Source organism: Marmota monax, unplaced genomic scaffold (assembly GCF_021218885.2).
Source record: "Marmota monax isolate L192 unplaced genomic scaffold, Marmota_monax_Labrador192_F-V1.1 WCK01_AAM20220418_F8-fsc00038, whole genome shotgun sequence".
Classification (NCBI taxonomy): Eukaryota; Metazoa; Chordata; class Mammalia; order Rodentia; family Sciuridae; genus Marmota; species Marmota monax.
In genome coordinates this window covers 6,759,160-6,778,205 of record NW_026692498.1, presented here as the reverse complement: position 1 = coordinate 6,778,205, position 19,046 = coordinate 6,759,160, and the positions used below count along the sequence as shown (strand labels likewise).

At 52.0% G+C, this 19,046-nt stretch overlaps 2 protein-coding genes across 2 annotated transcripts; one reads left to right on the top strand and one right to left on the bottom strand.

The window, feature by feature from the left end:
• Positions 1 to 4,871: 4,871 nt before the first annotated feature.
• On the top strand, positions 4,872 to 6,723 carry Cst6 (cystatin E/M). Its single transcript, XM_046444644.2, has 3 exons — positions 4,872 to 5,138; positions 6,071 to 6,196; positions 6,548 to 6,723. Exons 1-3 carry the CDS (start codon positions 4,899 to 4,901, stop codon positions 6,629 to 6,631), a joined length of 450 nt encoding a protein of 149 aa, XP_046300600.1. The 5' UTR covers positions 4,872 to 4,898; the 3' UTR covers positions 6,632 to 6,723.
• A 2,756-nt stretch (positions 6,724 to 9,479) lies between these two features.
• Catsper1 (cation channel sperm associated 1) lies at positions 9,480 to 18,053 on the bottom strand. The gene is made up of 14 exons (XM_046444503.2): positions 17,909 to 18,053; positions 17,114 to 17,811; positions 16,850 to 17,063; positions 15,667 to 15,879; positions 14,923 to 15,036; positions 14,638 to 14,791; positions 14,152 to 14,243; positions 13,892 to 14,035; positions 13,682 to 13,745; positions 13,479 to 13,551; positions 13,317 to 13,377; positions 11,541 to 11,616; positions 9,894 to 10,008; positions 9,480 to 9,783 (listed from the first exon to the last, which is right to left on the bottom strand). The coding sequence occupies exons 1-14, from the start codon at positions 18,051 to 18,053 to the stop codon at positions 9,757 to 9,759; spliced, it is 2,190 nt and encodes a 729-aa protein (XP_046300459.1). The 3' UTR covers positions 9,480 to 9,756.
• Between the last annotated feature and the right edge of the window lie 993 nt (positions 18,054 to 19,046).

Sequence of the window (19,046 nt, the reverse complement as noted above, 5' to 3'; positions counted from 1 at the left end):
ATAGCCTAGAGATGGGCACGCAGACTCCCAACACTAGCCAGAGTCCCACGTCTCCACCTGGGGGTGTTCCTTGGATGCACCAACTCGCACCCACACCCAGGACAGGAGGAAGTAACCTGGTACCTTGAGGCACTGGGTGTTTGCAGTGTGAGGCCCAGATTGGTAGCACTGTGGGGGAGTGGGGAGCAACCCAGATGATGGGTGACCCTCAAACAATATTGAACAAATAAAGCAAAATATACAATGGTGTGATTCTGTTCATGTAAAGTTAAGAAGTAAATTCTTGCTTAGTGACCTCTACATAGATAATAAAACTAGAAAGAAAAGCAAGGAAATGTTTATTGCAAGTCAATAGTAAGCCTGGCATGGTGGTGCCCACTTGTAATACCAACTACTTGGGAAGCTGAGGCTGGAGGATCACAAGTTCAAGGCCAGCCTCAGAAACTTAGTGAGGCCCTGTTTCAAAATAAAAGGATTGGGGGTGTAGATCAGTGGTACAGTGCTTGCCTTGCATGCAGGGCCCTGGATTCAATACCTAGTATGGCAAAAAGTAAAGAAAGAAAATATCAATAGTGATTATCTTTGTTTGATTATGGAAGGGTGTAGAGGTGGGAGTGGCATTTCATTTTTGACGTGGATGGTGGAAATACATGCACTGACCCTGCAATTATTTGTTAAAAGGAACATGCATCTTCTGGCTTGTTTTCTATGTATTAGCTACATTTCAGAATAATAGAAGGATAAGAAGGAAACAAAAAATAAAAAAACTGGTGATTGAATGAGTATGGGACAAAGTGACAGAATTGTCACTAGTAGGAATGAGGGTTCTCTCAAGCTGGGTCTGGGCAGCGTGTGGCTCAGCTGGCAGGTTCCGCCAGAGCAGGGGCCACTGTGGTTCAGCTGCTTCCTGGGAGGAGCCCATTGAGGTAGTAGAGTGGCCTTCTCTGGAGTCTGAGATATACTATGTGCCTAATGTTTTCCTGATGGGTCCAGACACACTCAGCCTCAACCCTTGTGCTTGTGACACTGTCATTTGCCTGGTGTGCTTAGGTAGGGGCTCGGTAGGGCTACAGCTTATCCACACTCAGCCCTGACACAGTCACATTGTTGCTGTTGAATGACAAGGTGATGGAGATGCTCTCCTGCTCTATGAAGCCCTTCCTGTGGCTCCAGCCCATACTGGTTGCCTGGCTTTGCCTCCCTGGCTCTGGCACTGGGACCCTAGTGGGACCCTGTGTGACATACTCTCTTCCTTGTTTCTTCAATGTTCACCTTTCCCTGGCTCACCCATGGGTTTTGTCACCTCTCCCTGGGGCTCGACTGGAGCCCGGGACAGATTGATAGGGCAGGAGCCCTTCATCTGGGCTCTTTATGTTATATCTCACACAAATCCCTGGATCAGTCCTGGGGCAGCAGGGGACAAAGGGCATCTAGAATGTACCTTGTGACAGAGTGGCCTCTTAGAGGTCCAGCCCTGACTCAGCCTGGCGTGCTGGAGAGAGGGCAGGCCTGATGGAGGAGGCAGAGCTTCTCAGCCAGGGCTCAGGGCTCAGCAGGTTGAGCTGAGCACCTACTGGCCTGGGGTTGTTGGTGGGCCCAGAAGTCAGCAAATATTCACACAATATACCTCTTGCCACCCTGACTCCCTGTATGCAGCCAGAGCTTGACCCCTCAGTTGCTCTAGTCCCTAGCACTCAGATCTGGCCCGCAGCTTAGGGTGAACCCTGGTGTCCTAAGGGCTTCTTCCTGCTGTCCCTAGAAAGGAAGGGACAAACAGCCCAAGACACCTTCCCCACCTAGCCCAGTGGCAACCCAGATGGAATAGAAGACGCCCAGTTGGTGCTCATGGCTGTGGCCTCCCTTTCAGGGTGTCCCCTCCCTGCAGGCACCAGGACTCTCTCTGCGGCCATCACTCTGGCTTCAACTAATGGTAACCTTGAAGAACCAGCCAGGGGCACAAGTTCTTCCCTCGGTCACCTGGTGATCTGGAGCCAGTTGTTCCACCCAGTGCAGGGCTCTGAAGATTCAATCAGCTGATGAACAGGACACCCCGGCACTGAGGGGAACTCCTCCATGGAGTCACACGTGTCCTTGCCAGGAAGTTTTCTTTCCAGGATATGTGTGACAGGACAAGGGGAGCAGAGTCCTAGGGAGAGAATGTCCTTCACCCAGCTGAAGTCTCAAGGAAGAGGGATGGGGTGGGCTACAGCAAGGAGCCTGCCAGGGTGGGCCCAAGGTGAGGAGGTTGTGAGAGGCCTCCCTGGTCATCAAGACCCATCAGGCCATGAGAAAGAGAAGGGTGCTGTGGGCAACCTGGGTTGGAAGGCCTGAGCCACAGCAAATCTGGAGCCTGTGCCCCATGGCCAGTGGGATGGCCAATCTCAAGTTCATGCTTGGCCCAGGGTGTTTTCTGGAAGCCAGAGTGATCCAGACAGGATGGAGCCCAGACTACAGGCTCCTTTCTGGATGAGACAGACCACCTTCAGGAAGCACCCCTCTGCAGAACAGCCTGGTCAGCACAGGACATTGCGGGCATGTGGGTGCTACTCCAGGTCCTACCATTTCTTCTTTGACCCCTCATTTCCTCCTTGTAGAAAAAGGTAATAATCACTACTCTGCAGAGCCACTATGAGAACAAGAAAATGTGACTCAAGGCCTAGCATGTGGCAAGAGTCCAGTGATGGTTAGTTTCCCTCTCCTCCCTCTTTTTCTCTCCAGATAGTACTTCTAGCCAAGTGACTTCAGATTAGCTCTGATTAATCTTCTGCAGATGAGGATACTACTACCTCAAGGTTTGAGAGGAGTAATCAGTGGACGAGAAGTCCTTGGAAATTGCTAGATTGTAGCACCAAAGACTCATTGACATTAGCACAAAGCAGTGATGGACAAGGTAGGTGACAGTGACTGGTGACTCACTGTTTCTTGGTGAATCAGAGATGGTGCTTTACTTTTCAAGGGAGTTATGAGAAGTAAGTGTGGCCATGACTGAGCTCCATGGTGGAAGAGCAGAGCTGGGGCCTCCCAGGGAGGTTGCCTGGTCCCTGTGGCAGCCTGCCACCTCTCCCTGTGAGCTGTCCTATGCCTCTCAACTCATGGTCCCTACCTGGCCAAGCCTCCTCATCAAGCCAAGCTTAGGCCAGCTCTCCAACAAACAGAAGTCTGTCTCTTTAAGACAGACGCCTGAGCCTGTGACAAACTTGTGACCTTTTCCTTGGAATCCCAGGGAGGTAGCAGTTTGTTTTTCATAGCTGGACTGACTGGGTGGGGAAGCAGATTGGCAGCTGGACTGGCAGTGACCATGCTCTGGTCTGAGAAATCACTTCCTCATGGCCCTAGGATTCTAGAATTGGGGAAGGGGGAATGCTGGATGTCTGCTTATGATACTCACCACAATAATAGTGCCGGGGTGATGGCACACACCTGTAATCCCAGCAATTCAGGAGAAGGCCGAGGCAGGGTGATCTTAGTTCAAAGCCAGCTTCTGCAATTTAGCAAAATGTGGTCTCAAAATAAAAAGTGAAAAAGGCTTGGGATGTAGATCAATGGTAGAATACCCCTGGGTTCCATCCCCAGCACCACAAACCAAACCAATAATAGCTATCACTAACAAAGCACCAATCTTTTGCCAGGTACTGTAAGTGGCCACCTCCTCTGAGCCCCATGTAAGACTCCAAAAAGATTTCAATGTCCCAAGGACAAATGTCCTGGCTCTCCAACATATATTAAAGCCCAAATTATGCAGACTCTGAAGCACAAAGAATTCTAACAAAGTCCAGGCTTTTCCTGTGTTGATTGCTTCAATGCTATTTTTTATATATTTATTATTGGAGTCTTTCAAAAAGTTGTGGGGTCCCTATGTTGCTGGTACTTCTAGCACTTGTCCAGTGTGCCTAGGGGTGACTCGGTCTGGAGGCATTGGCGTTAGAACAAACTTAGGAGAAAAAAATTTTTTTTTCTTAGAGAGAGAGAGAGAATTTTTTTAATATTTATTTTTTAGTTTTCGGCAGACACAACATCTTTGTTTGTATATGGTGCTGAGGATTGAACCCGGGCCGCACGCATGCCAGGCAAGCGCGCTACCGCTTGAGCCACATCCTCAGCCCAGGAGAAAAATATTGTTACCCTTTTTTTCAGCTGAGGCTCTGGGAAGTTGAGTGATTTGTCCAGAGTTATCCAGTCAGTTAAACGGCAACAGGTATGACAGCCCCTTTTTCTGACAGTTCTCACCCTTGGGACTCAGTCTGGTTTAGGACTGCTAAGTTCTTAGAGCTCCCGGGCTCAAAAGCTAGCATCTCCATTTACTGGTGATCAACTGCTGTCTATAGTCAAATCAATTCTCCCTTCCATGTTATTTCTTCCTCTGCAAAGTGGAAACACTATAATTCCCTCTTGGTGCTGATTGTGAGTTAAATGACACTGGCTCAGGGCAGTAATGTCACCTACTTACCTGCTGTTTGTAGAACATCTGGCCTCTTCCAATTTACTTGTATCAGTTCATTGAATCCTCACAATACTCACTTTCCAGAAGAGGAAACAGAAGCAGTGAAAGGTTAAGTAACCTCTCCAAGGTCACACAGCCCAGAAATGGTGGGACAGTAAGAGCTCAAACATAGCTGTTGGTAGATCAGACTGGACAGACTTTCTGTGAACTGTTCCTACAGTGGCACTTAGTGCTGGGGTTTGTGGCTGTGCTCTCCCTTGCTGGAGGGCTGGGTAACGCAGCATCGTGGCACACAGGGGTTCTCTGACCCCTCGGCCCAGCCTGCAGGACCTGGGGGTGGGGAAGGCACCGTGCAGGGATCTGGGATCCGGGGGCGACTGGCGGCAGGCGGGGCCGGGCGGGGCCAGGGAGCCCGTAAAAGCAGCACAGGCCTCGGCTTGGCACTGACACTGCAGCCATGGCACGTTCTCACCTCCCGCTGGCGATGGGCCTGGCTCTGATCGCGCTCTGCCTCCTGGCGCTGTCCCCTGACGCCCGCGCTGATCCGCGAGGCCGCAGGACTGGAGAACGCCAGGACCTGGCTCCCAACGACCCGCAGGTGCAGAGGGCGGCGCAGGCAGCTGTGGCCAGCTACAACATGGGCAGCAATAGCCTCTACTACTTCCGCGACACGAACGTCATCAAGGCGCAGAGCCAGGTGAGCTGGGCAAGGGAACCCCGCCAGGGCTAGTCACTGCCTAGGTGCCCAGTAAAGGGGATGCCAAGGCAGAAAGCAATATTGCATACGATACTTAAAAAAAATTTTTTTTAGTTGAAGTTCGTGCAATATCTTTATTTTTATGTGGTGCTGAGGATCAAACCCACATAATACATGCAAGGCAAGTACTCTATCACTGAGCTACAGCCCCAGCCCACAATGCTTTCTTAAATGTTCATTTATTTTTTGTGACACTGGGGATCTAACCCAGGGCTTTGGGCATGTTAAGTAAGTGCTCAAGCACCAAGCTGCACCCCTGCCCACTATACAGTGCTTTCTTTTCTTTTGGTAATGGGGGTTGAACTCAGGGACACTCAACCACTGAGCCACATCCCCAGCCCTGTTTTGGATTTTATTTAGAGACAGGGTCTCACTGAATTGCTTAGTGCCTTGCTTTTGCTGAGGCTGATTTTGAACGCATGGTTCTCCTGTCTTAGCCTCCCAAGCCACTAGGATAATAGGCGTGCGCCACCATACCTGGATTCTCAAAATGAAAAATCCACCATGAACCAAGTTTCAGGATCCAATCCTGTAAATACAGAGTTCCCTTCACTAGAATCCCCCTGGTCCCTGCTAGATGGGGGCAAAGGGGAGGCAGAAGGGACAGGACAATAGCCTCTCCCTGGTGACGGCCTCAGCTTTGAGAAGGTGTGCCCAGGTGGGTCTCAGCCTCCTGAAGGGACCCGGCCTCTTCCCTCTGCCCCTTCCCCCTGCACCAGGACCCACCAGAGCCCCTTACGCACGCATTCCAGGTCTGGGTCCCCAGCTCAGAGCCCTGCATGTGCTTGGGGCAGTGGGGCACAATGGAGGGAGGGAGGGGTATATCCAGGCCTGTTTCCCTGGCACCCTTCACCTACCTGGCTCCTCCCCAGCTGGTGGCTGGCATCAAGTACTACCTGACAGTGGAGATGGAGAGCACAGCGTGCCGGAAGACCAGGGTCTCTGGAGACCATGTGGACCTCACCACCTGCCCCCTGGCCACAGGGGTGCAGCAGGAGGTAACAGCACTGCCCCAAGCCTGCACCCTGCACAGAACCTGAGGCCCTGGGCTTGTCCCACCTGAGCTGGTCTGGCTGGCTGGGCAGAGACTTAGCTGAACCTGCCCTGCTTTTGGGTGACTCAGCTTCAGGCCAGTGTGAGGTGCAAGAGGAGAGGCTGGAGCTTTCCTGGGTGTGGGGGATTTGCTGGAAAGACCTGGGATCTAGTCCCATCATCAGACTATGTGTCGCTGGGGCCAGTGATTGCCCCTCTGTGGCCCCAGAGTGACAAGGCAGGCAGAGAGCTGGCTCCTGGGAGGAGGCTGACCCCTGGACTGGGCTCACCCCTCCCTGTGCCTTGGCTCTCTACAGAAGCTGCGCTGTGACTTTGAGATCCTCGAAGTCCCTTGGAAGAACTCTTCTCAGCTTCTCAAACACAACTGTGTGCAAGTGTAATCGGCCCCCAGGCGGGAGCGGATGAAGGGACACATGGTGGAGGGCACCTCAGAGCCATTGCCACATCTTCTGCAATAAATCACTGGCACTGCTTCTTGCATTGGTTTCTTCTGTGTGCTCCACTCCCCACTTCCCACCCAGCTACTGATGGCTCCAAACATTCCCCAGCTGACGAGCCACCCATGGTATTCCAGGGGGTGCTATCCCAGCCCAGACAGCACTGACAGTTCAGGGCTCAGCCCTTGAATCTGGGGATCTCCAACTTTCCAGCATCACAGACATGAGGAAACAAATTCTGGGGTCCCCAATCACAGACTCCCACTAGCCTCAGGTAACAAGAGACAAAGTCACAGAAGAGGGATTGTATCCCAAGACTAGCCGGGGACAGTGTCTGTGAGCACTTAGAAGGGGAGCCCATGCCCTGCTCCTCTCAGCACTTGGGAGAAGCTCAGGCATGCATGTGGGGTGCCCAGCCCATTGGGTCCTAGACACTGAGCTTCCGGCCCACTAATGCTCATATGTCTGTGTGTGGCCCAAAGTTGTCTTACACAGCCACTGCTGGCCAAGAGCCATGAGGCCAGGACATTGCCTCTTACATTCTCACTAGTAGGACCCCCCCAGGTTCCCTTGGCAAGACCCCTGGAAGGCACTTGGGGCATCGTGCTGAGTGACCAGCATTTTCCTTCCTATGATCGGTAGAGGCTCTGTTGGTCACTTTCGTAGTGATCTGGCCACATTCACAGTGGCCCTAGACAGCTGCCCTGATCCTTGAAGTAGCAGAATGGGTCTTCATGCATAGGCGTGCCTTCCTGCAGCCTCAGGGGTCGAGCTACGCTCACCTGTTCCTTTGTGATATTACTCCCTTGCCCTGTTTGGGAAAGAATGTTCCATGGAAATGCCCTTTGGGTGTGGCCTTCCTAGATGTCAGTCAACCTGCTGACAGCAGACATCATGAAGTTAGACTCAACCCCCTGAAACCTGACCCCTGGCCTCATTTGAATGGCTTCTCCTCAATAAAAGGGGTCAGAACATGCTGGCTCTCTTTCTGTGGACCCTTAAGGTCAGAGGAGCCGTCACAGGACTCCCAAAGAAAAAGGTATCTCTGCTCTTGTGTGGTTATTTCGCGCAGCCCAGTTCCCCTGGAGTGATCCTGAGTGTTTTTGTCGCCAGGAACATGACAAGGCACTGGACATGGAGCCCCAGAGGGAGCAAGTGCAAACCTGCTGCCCACATGAGGAATAGTTCTGACTGAATGTCACTTAAAGAAAATAGGGTTGCAACATTTCTTGCATAGTTGAATTTGTGGCTGAAGTGCATACTCAGACACACACACTCACACCTACAACCCTCAACTCTACAGACATTCACACCCATAAACCCACAGGACACACTGAGATGTTCCCAGACACCATAGACATGCCCTGAAAAAAACACCAGCGCCCACCTAGCAACCAACTACCCAGCAACACAACCTAGCAACCCAGAAGCAAAGCAAACACAGAAGCAGCACCCCAAGATAGCCTAGAGATGGGCTTGTAGACCCCAGACACTAGCCAGAGCCCCGCATTCCCACCTGGGAGTCTCTCTTTGATGCACCAACTTGCACCCACACCCAGGACAGGGGGCAGTAAGCTGGTGCCTTGGGGGTTCTGGTTGTCAGCAGTGTTCAAGCCCAGAGATGGCATGGAGAGAGCTCTGGCATTCCTTCTCTGCTGCCCACACGCCCTTCTTTCCAAATAAGTCTCTATACCCCACCTGTTCCTGCCTGGGCCCCACCTAGTGGTGGGATGTTATGAGCTTCAGTGCCAGCTCCTACACAAGGATGAAGATGGAGAGTTACAAAATAGATGCTGAGTTCCACCTGACATGAGTAGCTGAGGGTTTGACAGGGACATGAGGAATAACTTCTAGCCCTGCTCCTGCTGGACCCTGCTGGCTATGACAGCCCAGACAGCTAGTGTGTGTGTGGCTGGCTTGGAAGTGCTCCATGTGACACCAAGCAGGAGGCTCCAACACAGGACCAATGCAGGGTAGGTGGCAGAAAATGCTTGATGAATGAATGCGTGAGATCTTGGGGTGAGGCAAATCCCAGGGATGACTGCCTAGTGGCTTCTCCATCCCTGGAATCTCTGCCCAAACCTAGATGGCATTTCCTCTGCACAGTCCATTCCTGGACCTTGGGCCAGCCTGTGTCCTCAGCTAGGCTAGGAAGGGGAAGCTGCTTCTGTCCTAAGGCACGGGGGCTCTACCACTGTCTGGTCCAGCCCAGAGGCAGAGGTGGTTATCAAAACTGCTGCACCCTGGACTGGCCTCCACTAAGGGTGAGATGGTTGTAGATGGTGGAAGACCCCAATACTGGGTGGGGACCCTCAAGGTTCAGACTTGGCTTGAACTTGATTTAGTGCTAGGTCTGCAGTATCTAGCACAGGCTAGCCCAGCCATGGCCACAGCCTGTCCAGACTCAGGCTATAAATAGGGGAATCTCCCAATGCAGCTGGTCCATCCCACTTACCTACTGCCCGCACCTCCCCTGAGGCCAGAAGGACTTGAGCAGCCTCCTCCACCCTCCTTACTGAGGCTCTGTAGTCTAAACCCAGGCAGAGGGCAGGGTGGATGACAATGCCAGACCCAATATCCCCAAGGTTGATGTCCTTATACTGGATGCTCATGGTGCTGCTAGGCCTGAATTTCTGGGGTCTGAGCCCCATTCCTGGAGCCCACTGGTCCCCCCAGGCCTCGATAATGTTGACCTATGGGACAGATGGGCCTTCCTCCCCTAAGTGGGCTACTGCTCCCTCTGTCCCTTACCAGCACCACCAGTCCCTGGGCCTAAACCACTTTCTGCATCACTCTTCTGGCTGTTGCCAATGTGCTGCTGGGCTGAGAGGATAGCCAACACCACCCTTCATCCCACCCCCAGGGGCACCACACAAGTTCCCTTGCCCTGTGTTTTGCACAGCCATAGAAGACACAAAATCATCTGGGGTGTAAAAACTCTGTTGGGGCCCAATTCCTGCAGGGCCCAGACAACCACGGTAGCAAAGTTGGGGACTTGTCCCAACACCCAACTCCAGGTGGGCAGCTTGCCAGAGGCTTGGGTCTGTATCTGGTGGCACTCTCCAGGGTCACTTCTTGAAGTCCTCCTCTCCAGCCTGTGGGATGGGAGCATGAAGGAGCCAGTGCCTTGTGTGACTACTAACTACTCTGGAGCCACTTCTGGCAAGATCCCTAGGTCCCCCATTTCCTGTCCTGTTTGGCTCACCTCAAATGCTGTGTCAACAATCTCATCAATGACAGATGCCTGGGAACGGAACTTCTGCTGCTGATATTCCACCCCAGCCACCAGCTGCAGGAATTGGAACTGGAGCTCCCGCTGCCTGAAGGGACAAGGTGGGGGAGGCTGGACTCTGCTGGCCTGCCTGTATTCTTTCTGGGCCCCCAGAGCTCCCACATGGCTCTTTTTGCCAGTTTCCCCCAAAACTTACATCACCCAAGACCTCCTTTTCTATTTTGTTTCTTTCTCAGTACCTAGAAAAGCCCCCATGTCTGCCTGCACCATGGAGAATTCCAGAATTAAATTGCTCACCTACCCATCTGATGCTCCCTCATCTAACCAAGCCTCTCCATAGACCCACTTAACCACCCACCCACATTCATCTACCCCACCCTTCCCTCACTTGGTCCTCCCTAGATCACCCATCCACCTACACCGTGACCATACTGTGCGGGAAACCATCCACCTAAACCCCCACCCCTTCCCCCATTCACCCACCAGCCCTTCTACCCCATTCATCACTCCACTGGATCTTACCAATCTATCCATCAAATACAGCCAACACTGTAAGATGCTCCAAGGACATAGATGAATAAGAAACAGACTTTGCCCCCAGAGCCAGAACACTGACCTGCTCTGGTTAAGTGTAAACACAGGGTGCTGAGGGCACAGGGAGGGGAACCTCCCCCAGGGCTGGGGGTCTAGAAAGGCTTCAGGAGGGACTGTCCTTAGAGGTGAGGGACTGTCACTGAACTGAGTTTGGAAGAAATTTGGGAGTATGCCAGGTTGGAGCAGGGCTCCTGGAGCTCTGAATCTCAAGAACATTCAGAGAGAGCTCTGAATCTCAATAACTGTGGGGCTCAGGGCAGGCTTCAGGGGAAGCTGCTGCAGCGGGTGGGTGAGTTAGTTGAGGTGCATCTGAGAAGTGTCAAAGCAACGTCAAAGGGGGAAGAGAGGAGGGGGGAAAAGCCAAGGTTACACCAAGAACCACTCTTGGGGGAGGGTCCCTATGGGGATGATATCCCCAAGGAAAGTGTCTCCGCATGCTGAGAGCCCAGACCAGAGTGGTCAGGTGCTAGAACATGAAGGATGAACAGGAGAGCGCCCCAGGAGACAACTGGAGCCAGGATTGGAACTGAACTCTCCCAACTCCTGGTCAACTGAGCCTGACACCAGCATCCAGAGAACATTCCAGGCAGAGAACAATGCAGGCAAAGGCCTATGGGTAGAGAAGTATGTGCCATGCTTGGGAAAGAGTGTGGGCAAACAAGGTTGTGCCAGTTGGGGGTTGGTGGCTGCAATGATATGAGGTTAGCAGAGGACTGGTCAGACAGGGCCCTGGATGCAGGCCATGAAGCTTGGATTTTCTCTTGGATGAGAGGAGCCCAGAGGTTGGACGGGGGAGGGCAGCACCTGGCTTTCAGACAGAGGGGTCTCAGGAAAGAGAGGAGCAGAATCCCTGCTACAGGAAGGTCCCATGGTGCAGGCAGCCAGGGGCCACTCCTGGTTTCCACATCCCAACCCCGTTCCACTCCCTTGCACAGAGGTGGCAATGTCCCTTTCCCTCCAGTCCTACTGCCAGCCCCAAGACTGCCTCACTTGACCTGAGGCCACCCTCCCTTCTCATCTTCTCACTTGTCAGTCATGGCCCCAAACTTTCGGTCGATGAACTGATTCCACAGGGTGGTCTCGCTCACTGTCTCCTCAGGCTCTGGAAAAAGAGAAAGTGGGGCGGGGTGGGGTGGGTGAGTAGGAAGATGCCTGGATCTGCAGGGAGGAGGAACGCCAGTGTCATGGAGGTTCACAGAGAGGGCCGAAGGTGTTTCCATCCCTGATGCCCAAAGAGTTTGCTTCTCCAGGCACAAAGCATGTCCCCATCCCGCTCCATTCCCTCTTACGTGTGTTTGTGGTGCTGGGTTTGGAACTCAGGGCCTCTCGCGTGCTGGGCAAGTGCTCTACCACTGAGCTAAACCCCACTTTTCTTGTGGAGCCACCCCTTAGTTCCATGTTGTCTTGCTGGAGGTTAGCCCTTTCCACAGTTCCAAGGACACGTGAGGGCAGCCCGGCCAGTTACAGGCTACGTGATTGGTTCAAAACTAGGCAATGATTCTACTGGAACTAAGCATGCTCATTTCTGGGATTTTGTTGGAATTTGCAGAAGACCATCACTTTTCTGCTGGTAGAGGTATGGTTAGCTAAACTGTAGGGACTTGGCACTATACTTGTTGGTGACCCTTTTGCTATCCAAGGGAAAACTCACTCTAAAAACAAACCCACACAGATGCCCATAGAACAAATATAAAAGACCAGATTCTGATCATCATTTGTGCCCTGTAACAAGACATTCTTTTTTCTTTCTTTCTTTTTTTTGGTACTGGGAATTTGACCCAGGACTTTGCCATGGAGCCACATCCCCAACCCTTTTTTATTTTGAGACAGGATCTCATTAAATTGCTTAGGGCCTCACTAGATTGCTGAAGTGGCCTTGAACTTGTGACCCTCCTGCTTCAATCTCTGAAGTAGCTGGGATTACAGGCATGCACCACTGCACCTGGCTGGATCAAACCATTCTCGAAAGCCCATGCACCCTCAACTTGCTAAGTCATTGGAGCCAATAAATTTCTCTTCTATTCTTCTCTTCTCTCTCTCTCTCTTTCCTTCTTTTTAATTAAACCACTCGAGGTGGCCCTGTGAATGATCCTAAGAGTGGGATTCTAGAGCTCAGATTTCAAAGTTCTGGGGAGGATCACAAGTTTGAGGCCAGTCTCAGCAACTTAGCAAAGCCCTAAGGAACTTAGTGAGACCGTGTCTCAAAATAAAATACAAAAAAATGGCTGGGGATGTGGCTCAGTTGGTAAAACACCCCCGGTTTCAATCTCCGATACAAAAAGAGAAATCATCATCATCATCATCATCATCAAGTTCTGAGGATCTTTCAGCAGGAAGAAAACCATGAGGCTCAAAATCAATACATCCAGGAAGTGAGGTGTGAAAAATGAACACACAGGGAAACTTATTTTCGTAGGCTCTCAGTCTGGGTCAAGAGACTCCAGACAAGTATATACAACCTTAATGAAATCCACAAAGGCAGTTGAAACCATCATGGAAGAGTGACTTTCATGAACTTCCTAAGTTATTAATAGGAATGGGAGTTTGGTGAATCAGACTTTGGCTTATTATTTGTTTTCCAAGTGGGTCTTTCTAGAATGGACAATAGAGGCAATTTGCTTTAGAAGATTGTCCTAGAGGCCTTTGAATCAAGGTACCAAACTCCAAAAGTCCTTCCATGTCATTAGGTTCTAAAACTGTAAAATTGGGGGTAATTCTGTGTCCAGCTGTGGAAGGAGGTAGGGTGGACAGAGACTGCCTATGCCCCCGGGGTGGCACAGGGTCTGGGCAGCTAGGCAGTACCTGTTTGCCTGAGCTCCGTCAGTGAGTCTTCCAGCAGATTCTCATGGATTTGGGCGGCCTTCTGAAGAGAAGAGGTCTCAGTCCTGCTGGAGTCCCCTGCCCCCATCCCTGGAGCACCCTGCCCTCCCTCATGTTTCCCAGGACATCTGCCCCGTGTGGCACCTCCTGTTTTACTTTCTCCAGGCCTCTGAGCAGTGCCATCTGGAAGTTATCCACCAGGACAGCGATCACCAGGCTGAGGAGGGGGACAGTGAGGTGCTCTCAAGGGGGACACCAGAAGAGAGGCATGACCAGGGTGAGGGGCTGGGGTGGGGACTCCTGGGAGAGCTTGGGAGTGAGGCTGGGCAGCAGAGCAGGGTCCTCACTTGAGGAAGATGAAGTATTGGATGATGATGTAAATCATGAGAATGGGGATGATATACCAGGCGCCTGCGGGAGGGGGAGACAGGAGTGTCAATTGAGCAGTCTCCTCCCACCCTTGCTGCACCCCTACCCCAGGCTTCAGAAGCCCCGAATCACAGGTGGGGTAGCTGAGCCCTCAAGGTCTGTGTGCCCATCTCCTGCCCTCTGCCTACCCCGGGCCCTGCTGTCCATGTAGATGAGGGACCAGTCATCCAGGGTGAGCAGAGTGAAGAGGGTGAAGATGGTGGTGAAGATGTTCTGGAAGCGCATGGGGTCCGATTTGCGGAATAGTGCCCGCAGGACCACAGAGAAGAGGACTGGTTGTTCAGGACCAAACCAAGCTCCTATTTCCTGCCCCTGTGCCCTTCCTCCTGCTTTCACTCCTGCCACCCTGTCCCCTCCACGCACTGCCCCAGCCGCAGGCACAGGATACAGAGGCAGGTAAACATGAGTGTAAGGATGGCTGCGATAGATGGCAAGGAGTGGCCCAGGGTTCCTGTCACTTCCTGGAGGCTGTTCAGGATGCTGTGGGCAGAGATGGAGAGGGAGGTGAATCAGTGGGGGTGGGAGGAGGTCAGTGGCAGTAGCCAGAGCTGGTACTGAAAGCACAGGGTCCCTGATTTGCTGGTGACTTGGGGGAATCCTGTTGCTTCCCTGGAAATGAAGAGGTGGCTCCCAGGGATGGCTCCCGGAGGAGGCTTATTGGAAGCAGGCTGGGGTCTGCAGCTTATTTGAGCAGGTCACAGTGGATTCCTTGGTTTGTTTTCTGATGTTGTTTTTGTAGGACTGGAAATTCAACCCTGGGTTTGGTGCATGCCAGGCAACACTCTGCCTCTGAGCCACATCCTCAGCCCCACAGTGGATTCCTTGGGAACCCAGGCCTGTGTCCCCTCTTCCTTCAGAGTCCCTACAATCAGACCTGAGCCTCCGCAGTACTCGAATGGCCCTCAGGGCCCGCATGCTCTTGAAGACCTTGAGGATCCGGAAGAGGCTGTGGTTGTAGAAGGAGAAGGAGAGGGAGTTGACCTGCATGAGCACGAAGTCCAGCACGGCCATGAGCATGATGAAGAAGTCTGAGGGTAGACGGTGTCTGAGTGGCAGTGGCCTCCCTGTGCCAACACCTCACTGCTCCTCCTTCCTCCTTAGCCTCCCCCAGGCAGTTCAGTGCTGCCTTGCCACCGGCCGCAGCCCCTTTTCCACCCACCCAGATTGTTCCAGAAGTCGAAAAAGTATGCCAGGCCCAGAGCAATGATCTTGAGCAGGGCTTCCATGACGTAGATGCAGAGGAAAATGCAGTCCAAGACTAGGAAGTACCACTCTGTAGGGACACCAGGGGGTCATCAGGACTGTCCCCAGCCTCCCAGCCTCCTCCTTCTCCCTCTGTCCACAGCGGCCTCATGCAAGCCCAAATATCCATGCTCTCTCTGGGTCTGCCCTAAATGGCTGTGCGACTTAACCACACTGTACCTTCATTTTGTGGGCAAAATGGGGATAATAACAGTCTGCTGGACAGAATTGTCGTGGGCATTAAATGCATTAGAATAGAGATGGACAATGACCATGTGGCGGGTCCTTTCCTTCTCACTGCTCCAGGTAATTTTAGGGGCCAGCCTCCCCAGGCTTCCCACAGGCTGCTTTTAACTTCCTGCTCCCAGGGCTCCCCACACCCTGCCCACCCACAGCAGCATATTTAGAGCAGATGTGCCACCTGGTGGCTACATCTGTGAACAGCACAGCCTCCTGTTCAGTGGGTTTCCAGCTGACCTCTGCAGTATCTTTCTTAGCCTGTCTCTAACACCCCAATGTCACTGAATTCAAAGGATAGAGGATCAAGTGTACTAAATTATATAAATTTCCTGGCCCTGGATGAGGCCCATTTAGAGCAGATGCGCCACCTTGTGGCTACCTGGTGACCTCCTCCACAGGAACAGGGCCCCGTGGTTCTTACCACCCCGGATCTCGACCTCAGCAAAGGTCTGGGCTACAAGCATGACGGTGTTGAGGCAGACGACGAGGAAGATGAAGGTTTCAAAGGCCAGGGACTGGGTCAGCCTCCAGATCAGTCTCCGGAAGCCCCAAACGAGGTGGCTTAATTTATCACACAACCACTGGAAGAGGTCCATAGTGTGCATCTTCTTGTGGGCCCGCGGGGATCGGCCCACTGTAAGGAAGCCAGAAAGTTACATCTCTGTAGGGGGTGTGGGGATCTCATGCCCCCTCCCAGACTGGTTGGGGGTCATTATCAACCCTGCCTGTTGGCCTGCTGCCATTCACCGATAGCACTGTAGGCTAGTCCTGTGCTGATCTTGACCAAAGTCCTGACTTCTGTCACACCAGGGGCCAGCCCGTTTGGGATTTGGAGTGGCTTGAGTGGATTTTGAGGGTTCCTGCCACTAAATCTCCACGTCTTTATTTGCCCACATGGCAGCTTATGCATGGAAACCCTCACTCTCCTCACCTCATCCTCTTGCTGAGCCTCCCTCTCTCTTTGAGATCCTTGAACTTCCCTTCCTCCTGGATGCCTATCTTGCCCCCATCCAGTAAGTTACTCATCTCTCTTCGCTTGTTTGTTGTAAGACTATCGCCATATTTATTGAACTACTAGGAACCAAATCTGGGAGTTTGTGAGTTACCAGATAAGGTCCCTCCCTACCCTCCAACAGGGCCCTCATGCAGGCACTAGTTCCCAGTGGCTCATAGTTAGTAGGGGGAAAGTAGCCACACAGAAGCCACCAAGGTACATGTTCTGATATGGAAGACAACAGGCTCCTAGTACTGGATAGCCTCTGATGGCCTCAGTGACCCCCTCAGTCTTAGATCCCCCTTGAGAGCAGGAGCCATGCTGGATACTTCCTTATTCTCCCAGGACCTAAGCACAGTCAATAAGAGGTTCAACATTTGAGAAGTAAATATGTGAGCAAAGCAGTGACCAAGTGAAGAAACATCTTGTGGCCTGCAGAGGTGCACAACGCAGGGAATGAAAGAGCGGATGGTGAACAGTGAGAAGGGGAACTAGCGGGCACAAATGGGTGCAGGTGAATGGCAAGCTTCCTGATGTGTGCAAGGTCAGACCCAGCTGAATCTGGGCTGTGCGGTGGGGTCTGGGGTGGGGAGGACCAGAAGAGACTCACGTTTGCGCTTCTGAAAGTGCTCATCTTCACTCCAGCTCTCTGTGTCTTTGGAGCTGCGGGGGTGAATCTTGCTGGACCTCCGAGAGGGGGATGAGTAAAATGTGACATGGGACTGAGTCACGCTGTGCCCCCAGCTTCTGGTGTGAGTTATGCCAGGTGAGTGGGATGCCGTATAAGAGGGGGAGCTGCCCAGCAAGCTGCGGGTCTTGCGTGGCTCTGTGGTTGGTGGTCCGCTCAACTTGTTCTCCCCGGGATGGTGCTCACCAGAGTGTTCCCTGCGGTGGTGACCACCATGATGATGCACACCACGGAAGTTGGACCCCTCAGAGGATCGGTAAGAGGAGCTCTCTCCATGAGGAGTATGTCTTCGGTGATGGTGGGAATCAGGATAGTGGGGCCTGCTGTAGTGGTGGGGTTCAGGTAGATGGGCCTCATCATGGTGGTAGTCTTCACCATGTTGGTAGGGCCCACCATGGGGATGGTGGGAAGGCTCGCCATGGGGATGGTGGGGAGGCTCGCCTTGGGGATGATGGGGAGGCTCACCTTGGGGATGGTGGGGAGGCTCGCCTTGGGGATGATGGGGAGGCTCACCTTGGTGGTAAAACGCAGCAGAGGAGTACTGGGATAAATTTTCTCCAAGGTGATGGGTCTCACCATAGTAGTTATGAATTTGATCTTCACCAGGATGGTGGGCCCCAACATGATAGTGGTGCCCACCAGAATGGTGATGCTTGCTATGGTGGTGGGGCCCGCCACGGTGGAAGGAATCAGTATGCTGGCGGGACTCCCCATGGTGGTGGGTTCCACCGTGGTGGTGGATTCCAGAATTGTGGGACCCACCACCACGATGCATCCTACTACCATAGTGATGCTCATCATTAAAGTGGTCCTCACCAGAATAATGTTGAGAATGGACAGTGCCATGGGGGAGACCCTCACCAGGGGATGGATAGTGGTGAGCCCTGCCATGATAGTGGGCCTCGTCACGGCGGTGGAAAGGATAGGAGTAGGGATTTTCAGGGTCTTGGTAGTGAGGTCCACCATGATGACGGAGCCTACTGTGATGGTGGGGCCCCCTGTGGTGATGGGTCTCATGATGGTGGGCTCCACTAGGGCCTGGCCGGTGGTATGGGGATGATGAGTGGGGGCGAGATAATGTATCCAAGTCATTTTGAATCCTTTCAGTCACTGAGGATTGATCCATAACTGTGCTGGGAATGGTAGAATGAAGAGAGCTAAAGAGTTGGAACCAACAGTTCCCTCCCCGGATTTCTCTTCTCTCCTAAGCTGAGCTTAATGCCAACTGTGGCACTGGGCTTCTAGGAAGGCCTGACTCTTCTCTTGGAACTCTCCTCTCTGTGATGTCATTAGCAGGTTTGGACCCCATTTGCAAAAGCCTCTTCCTGAACTATTCTTCAGAATCAAGAATTATTATGTCTAGCACCTTCAATGTAAAATAAGGAAACAGATCCAAGGTGATCTAGCTGGCCAGTAGCACCAAAAAAGTCCAGGTAACACCATTTTTCTATCACTCATTTTAGACCAACTGTTGCCATGAAGAACTTCATGAGGCCAGGTGGTGTAGTTCTCATCCCACTTATAGATCAGTTGGCTCCCCTATAAATAGTTGTGGAACATTGGGCCTATTGCTTAATTTTCTTATGCCTCAACTTCTTCCTCTGTAAAATGGGAATAATAACACCTACTTACTGGATCAAAAAAAAGTTATGTAAACCTTATACTAGTATAACAAATTAAACCTAATTAATTAATTAATTAATTTTTAAAAACCCTTATACTAACAGTATAATGAATGTTAGTTGCTATTTTAGTTATCTTTTTTTATGACTGTGACCAAAAGACCTGACACGAATAGTTAGAGGCAGAAAAGTTTATTTTGGGGCTCCCCTCACACAGGTCTCAGTCCATTCATGGCTAAATCCATTGCTCTGTGCCTGAGGTGAGGCAGTATATGATGGCAGAGGGTGTGGCAGAGGAAAGCAGCTCAGAATTTAGCAATCAGGAAGCAAGGAGAGTTCTGCTCACCAGGGATAAAATATAACCTCCAAAGTCCTACCCCTGATGACCTGCCTGTTACAGCCACACACTTCCTGCCTACAGTTATCATAAAGTTAATCCATATCAGTGGATTAATCCACTCATTAGGTCAAGGCTCTGGTAACCAATCATTTTACCT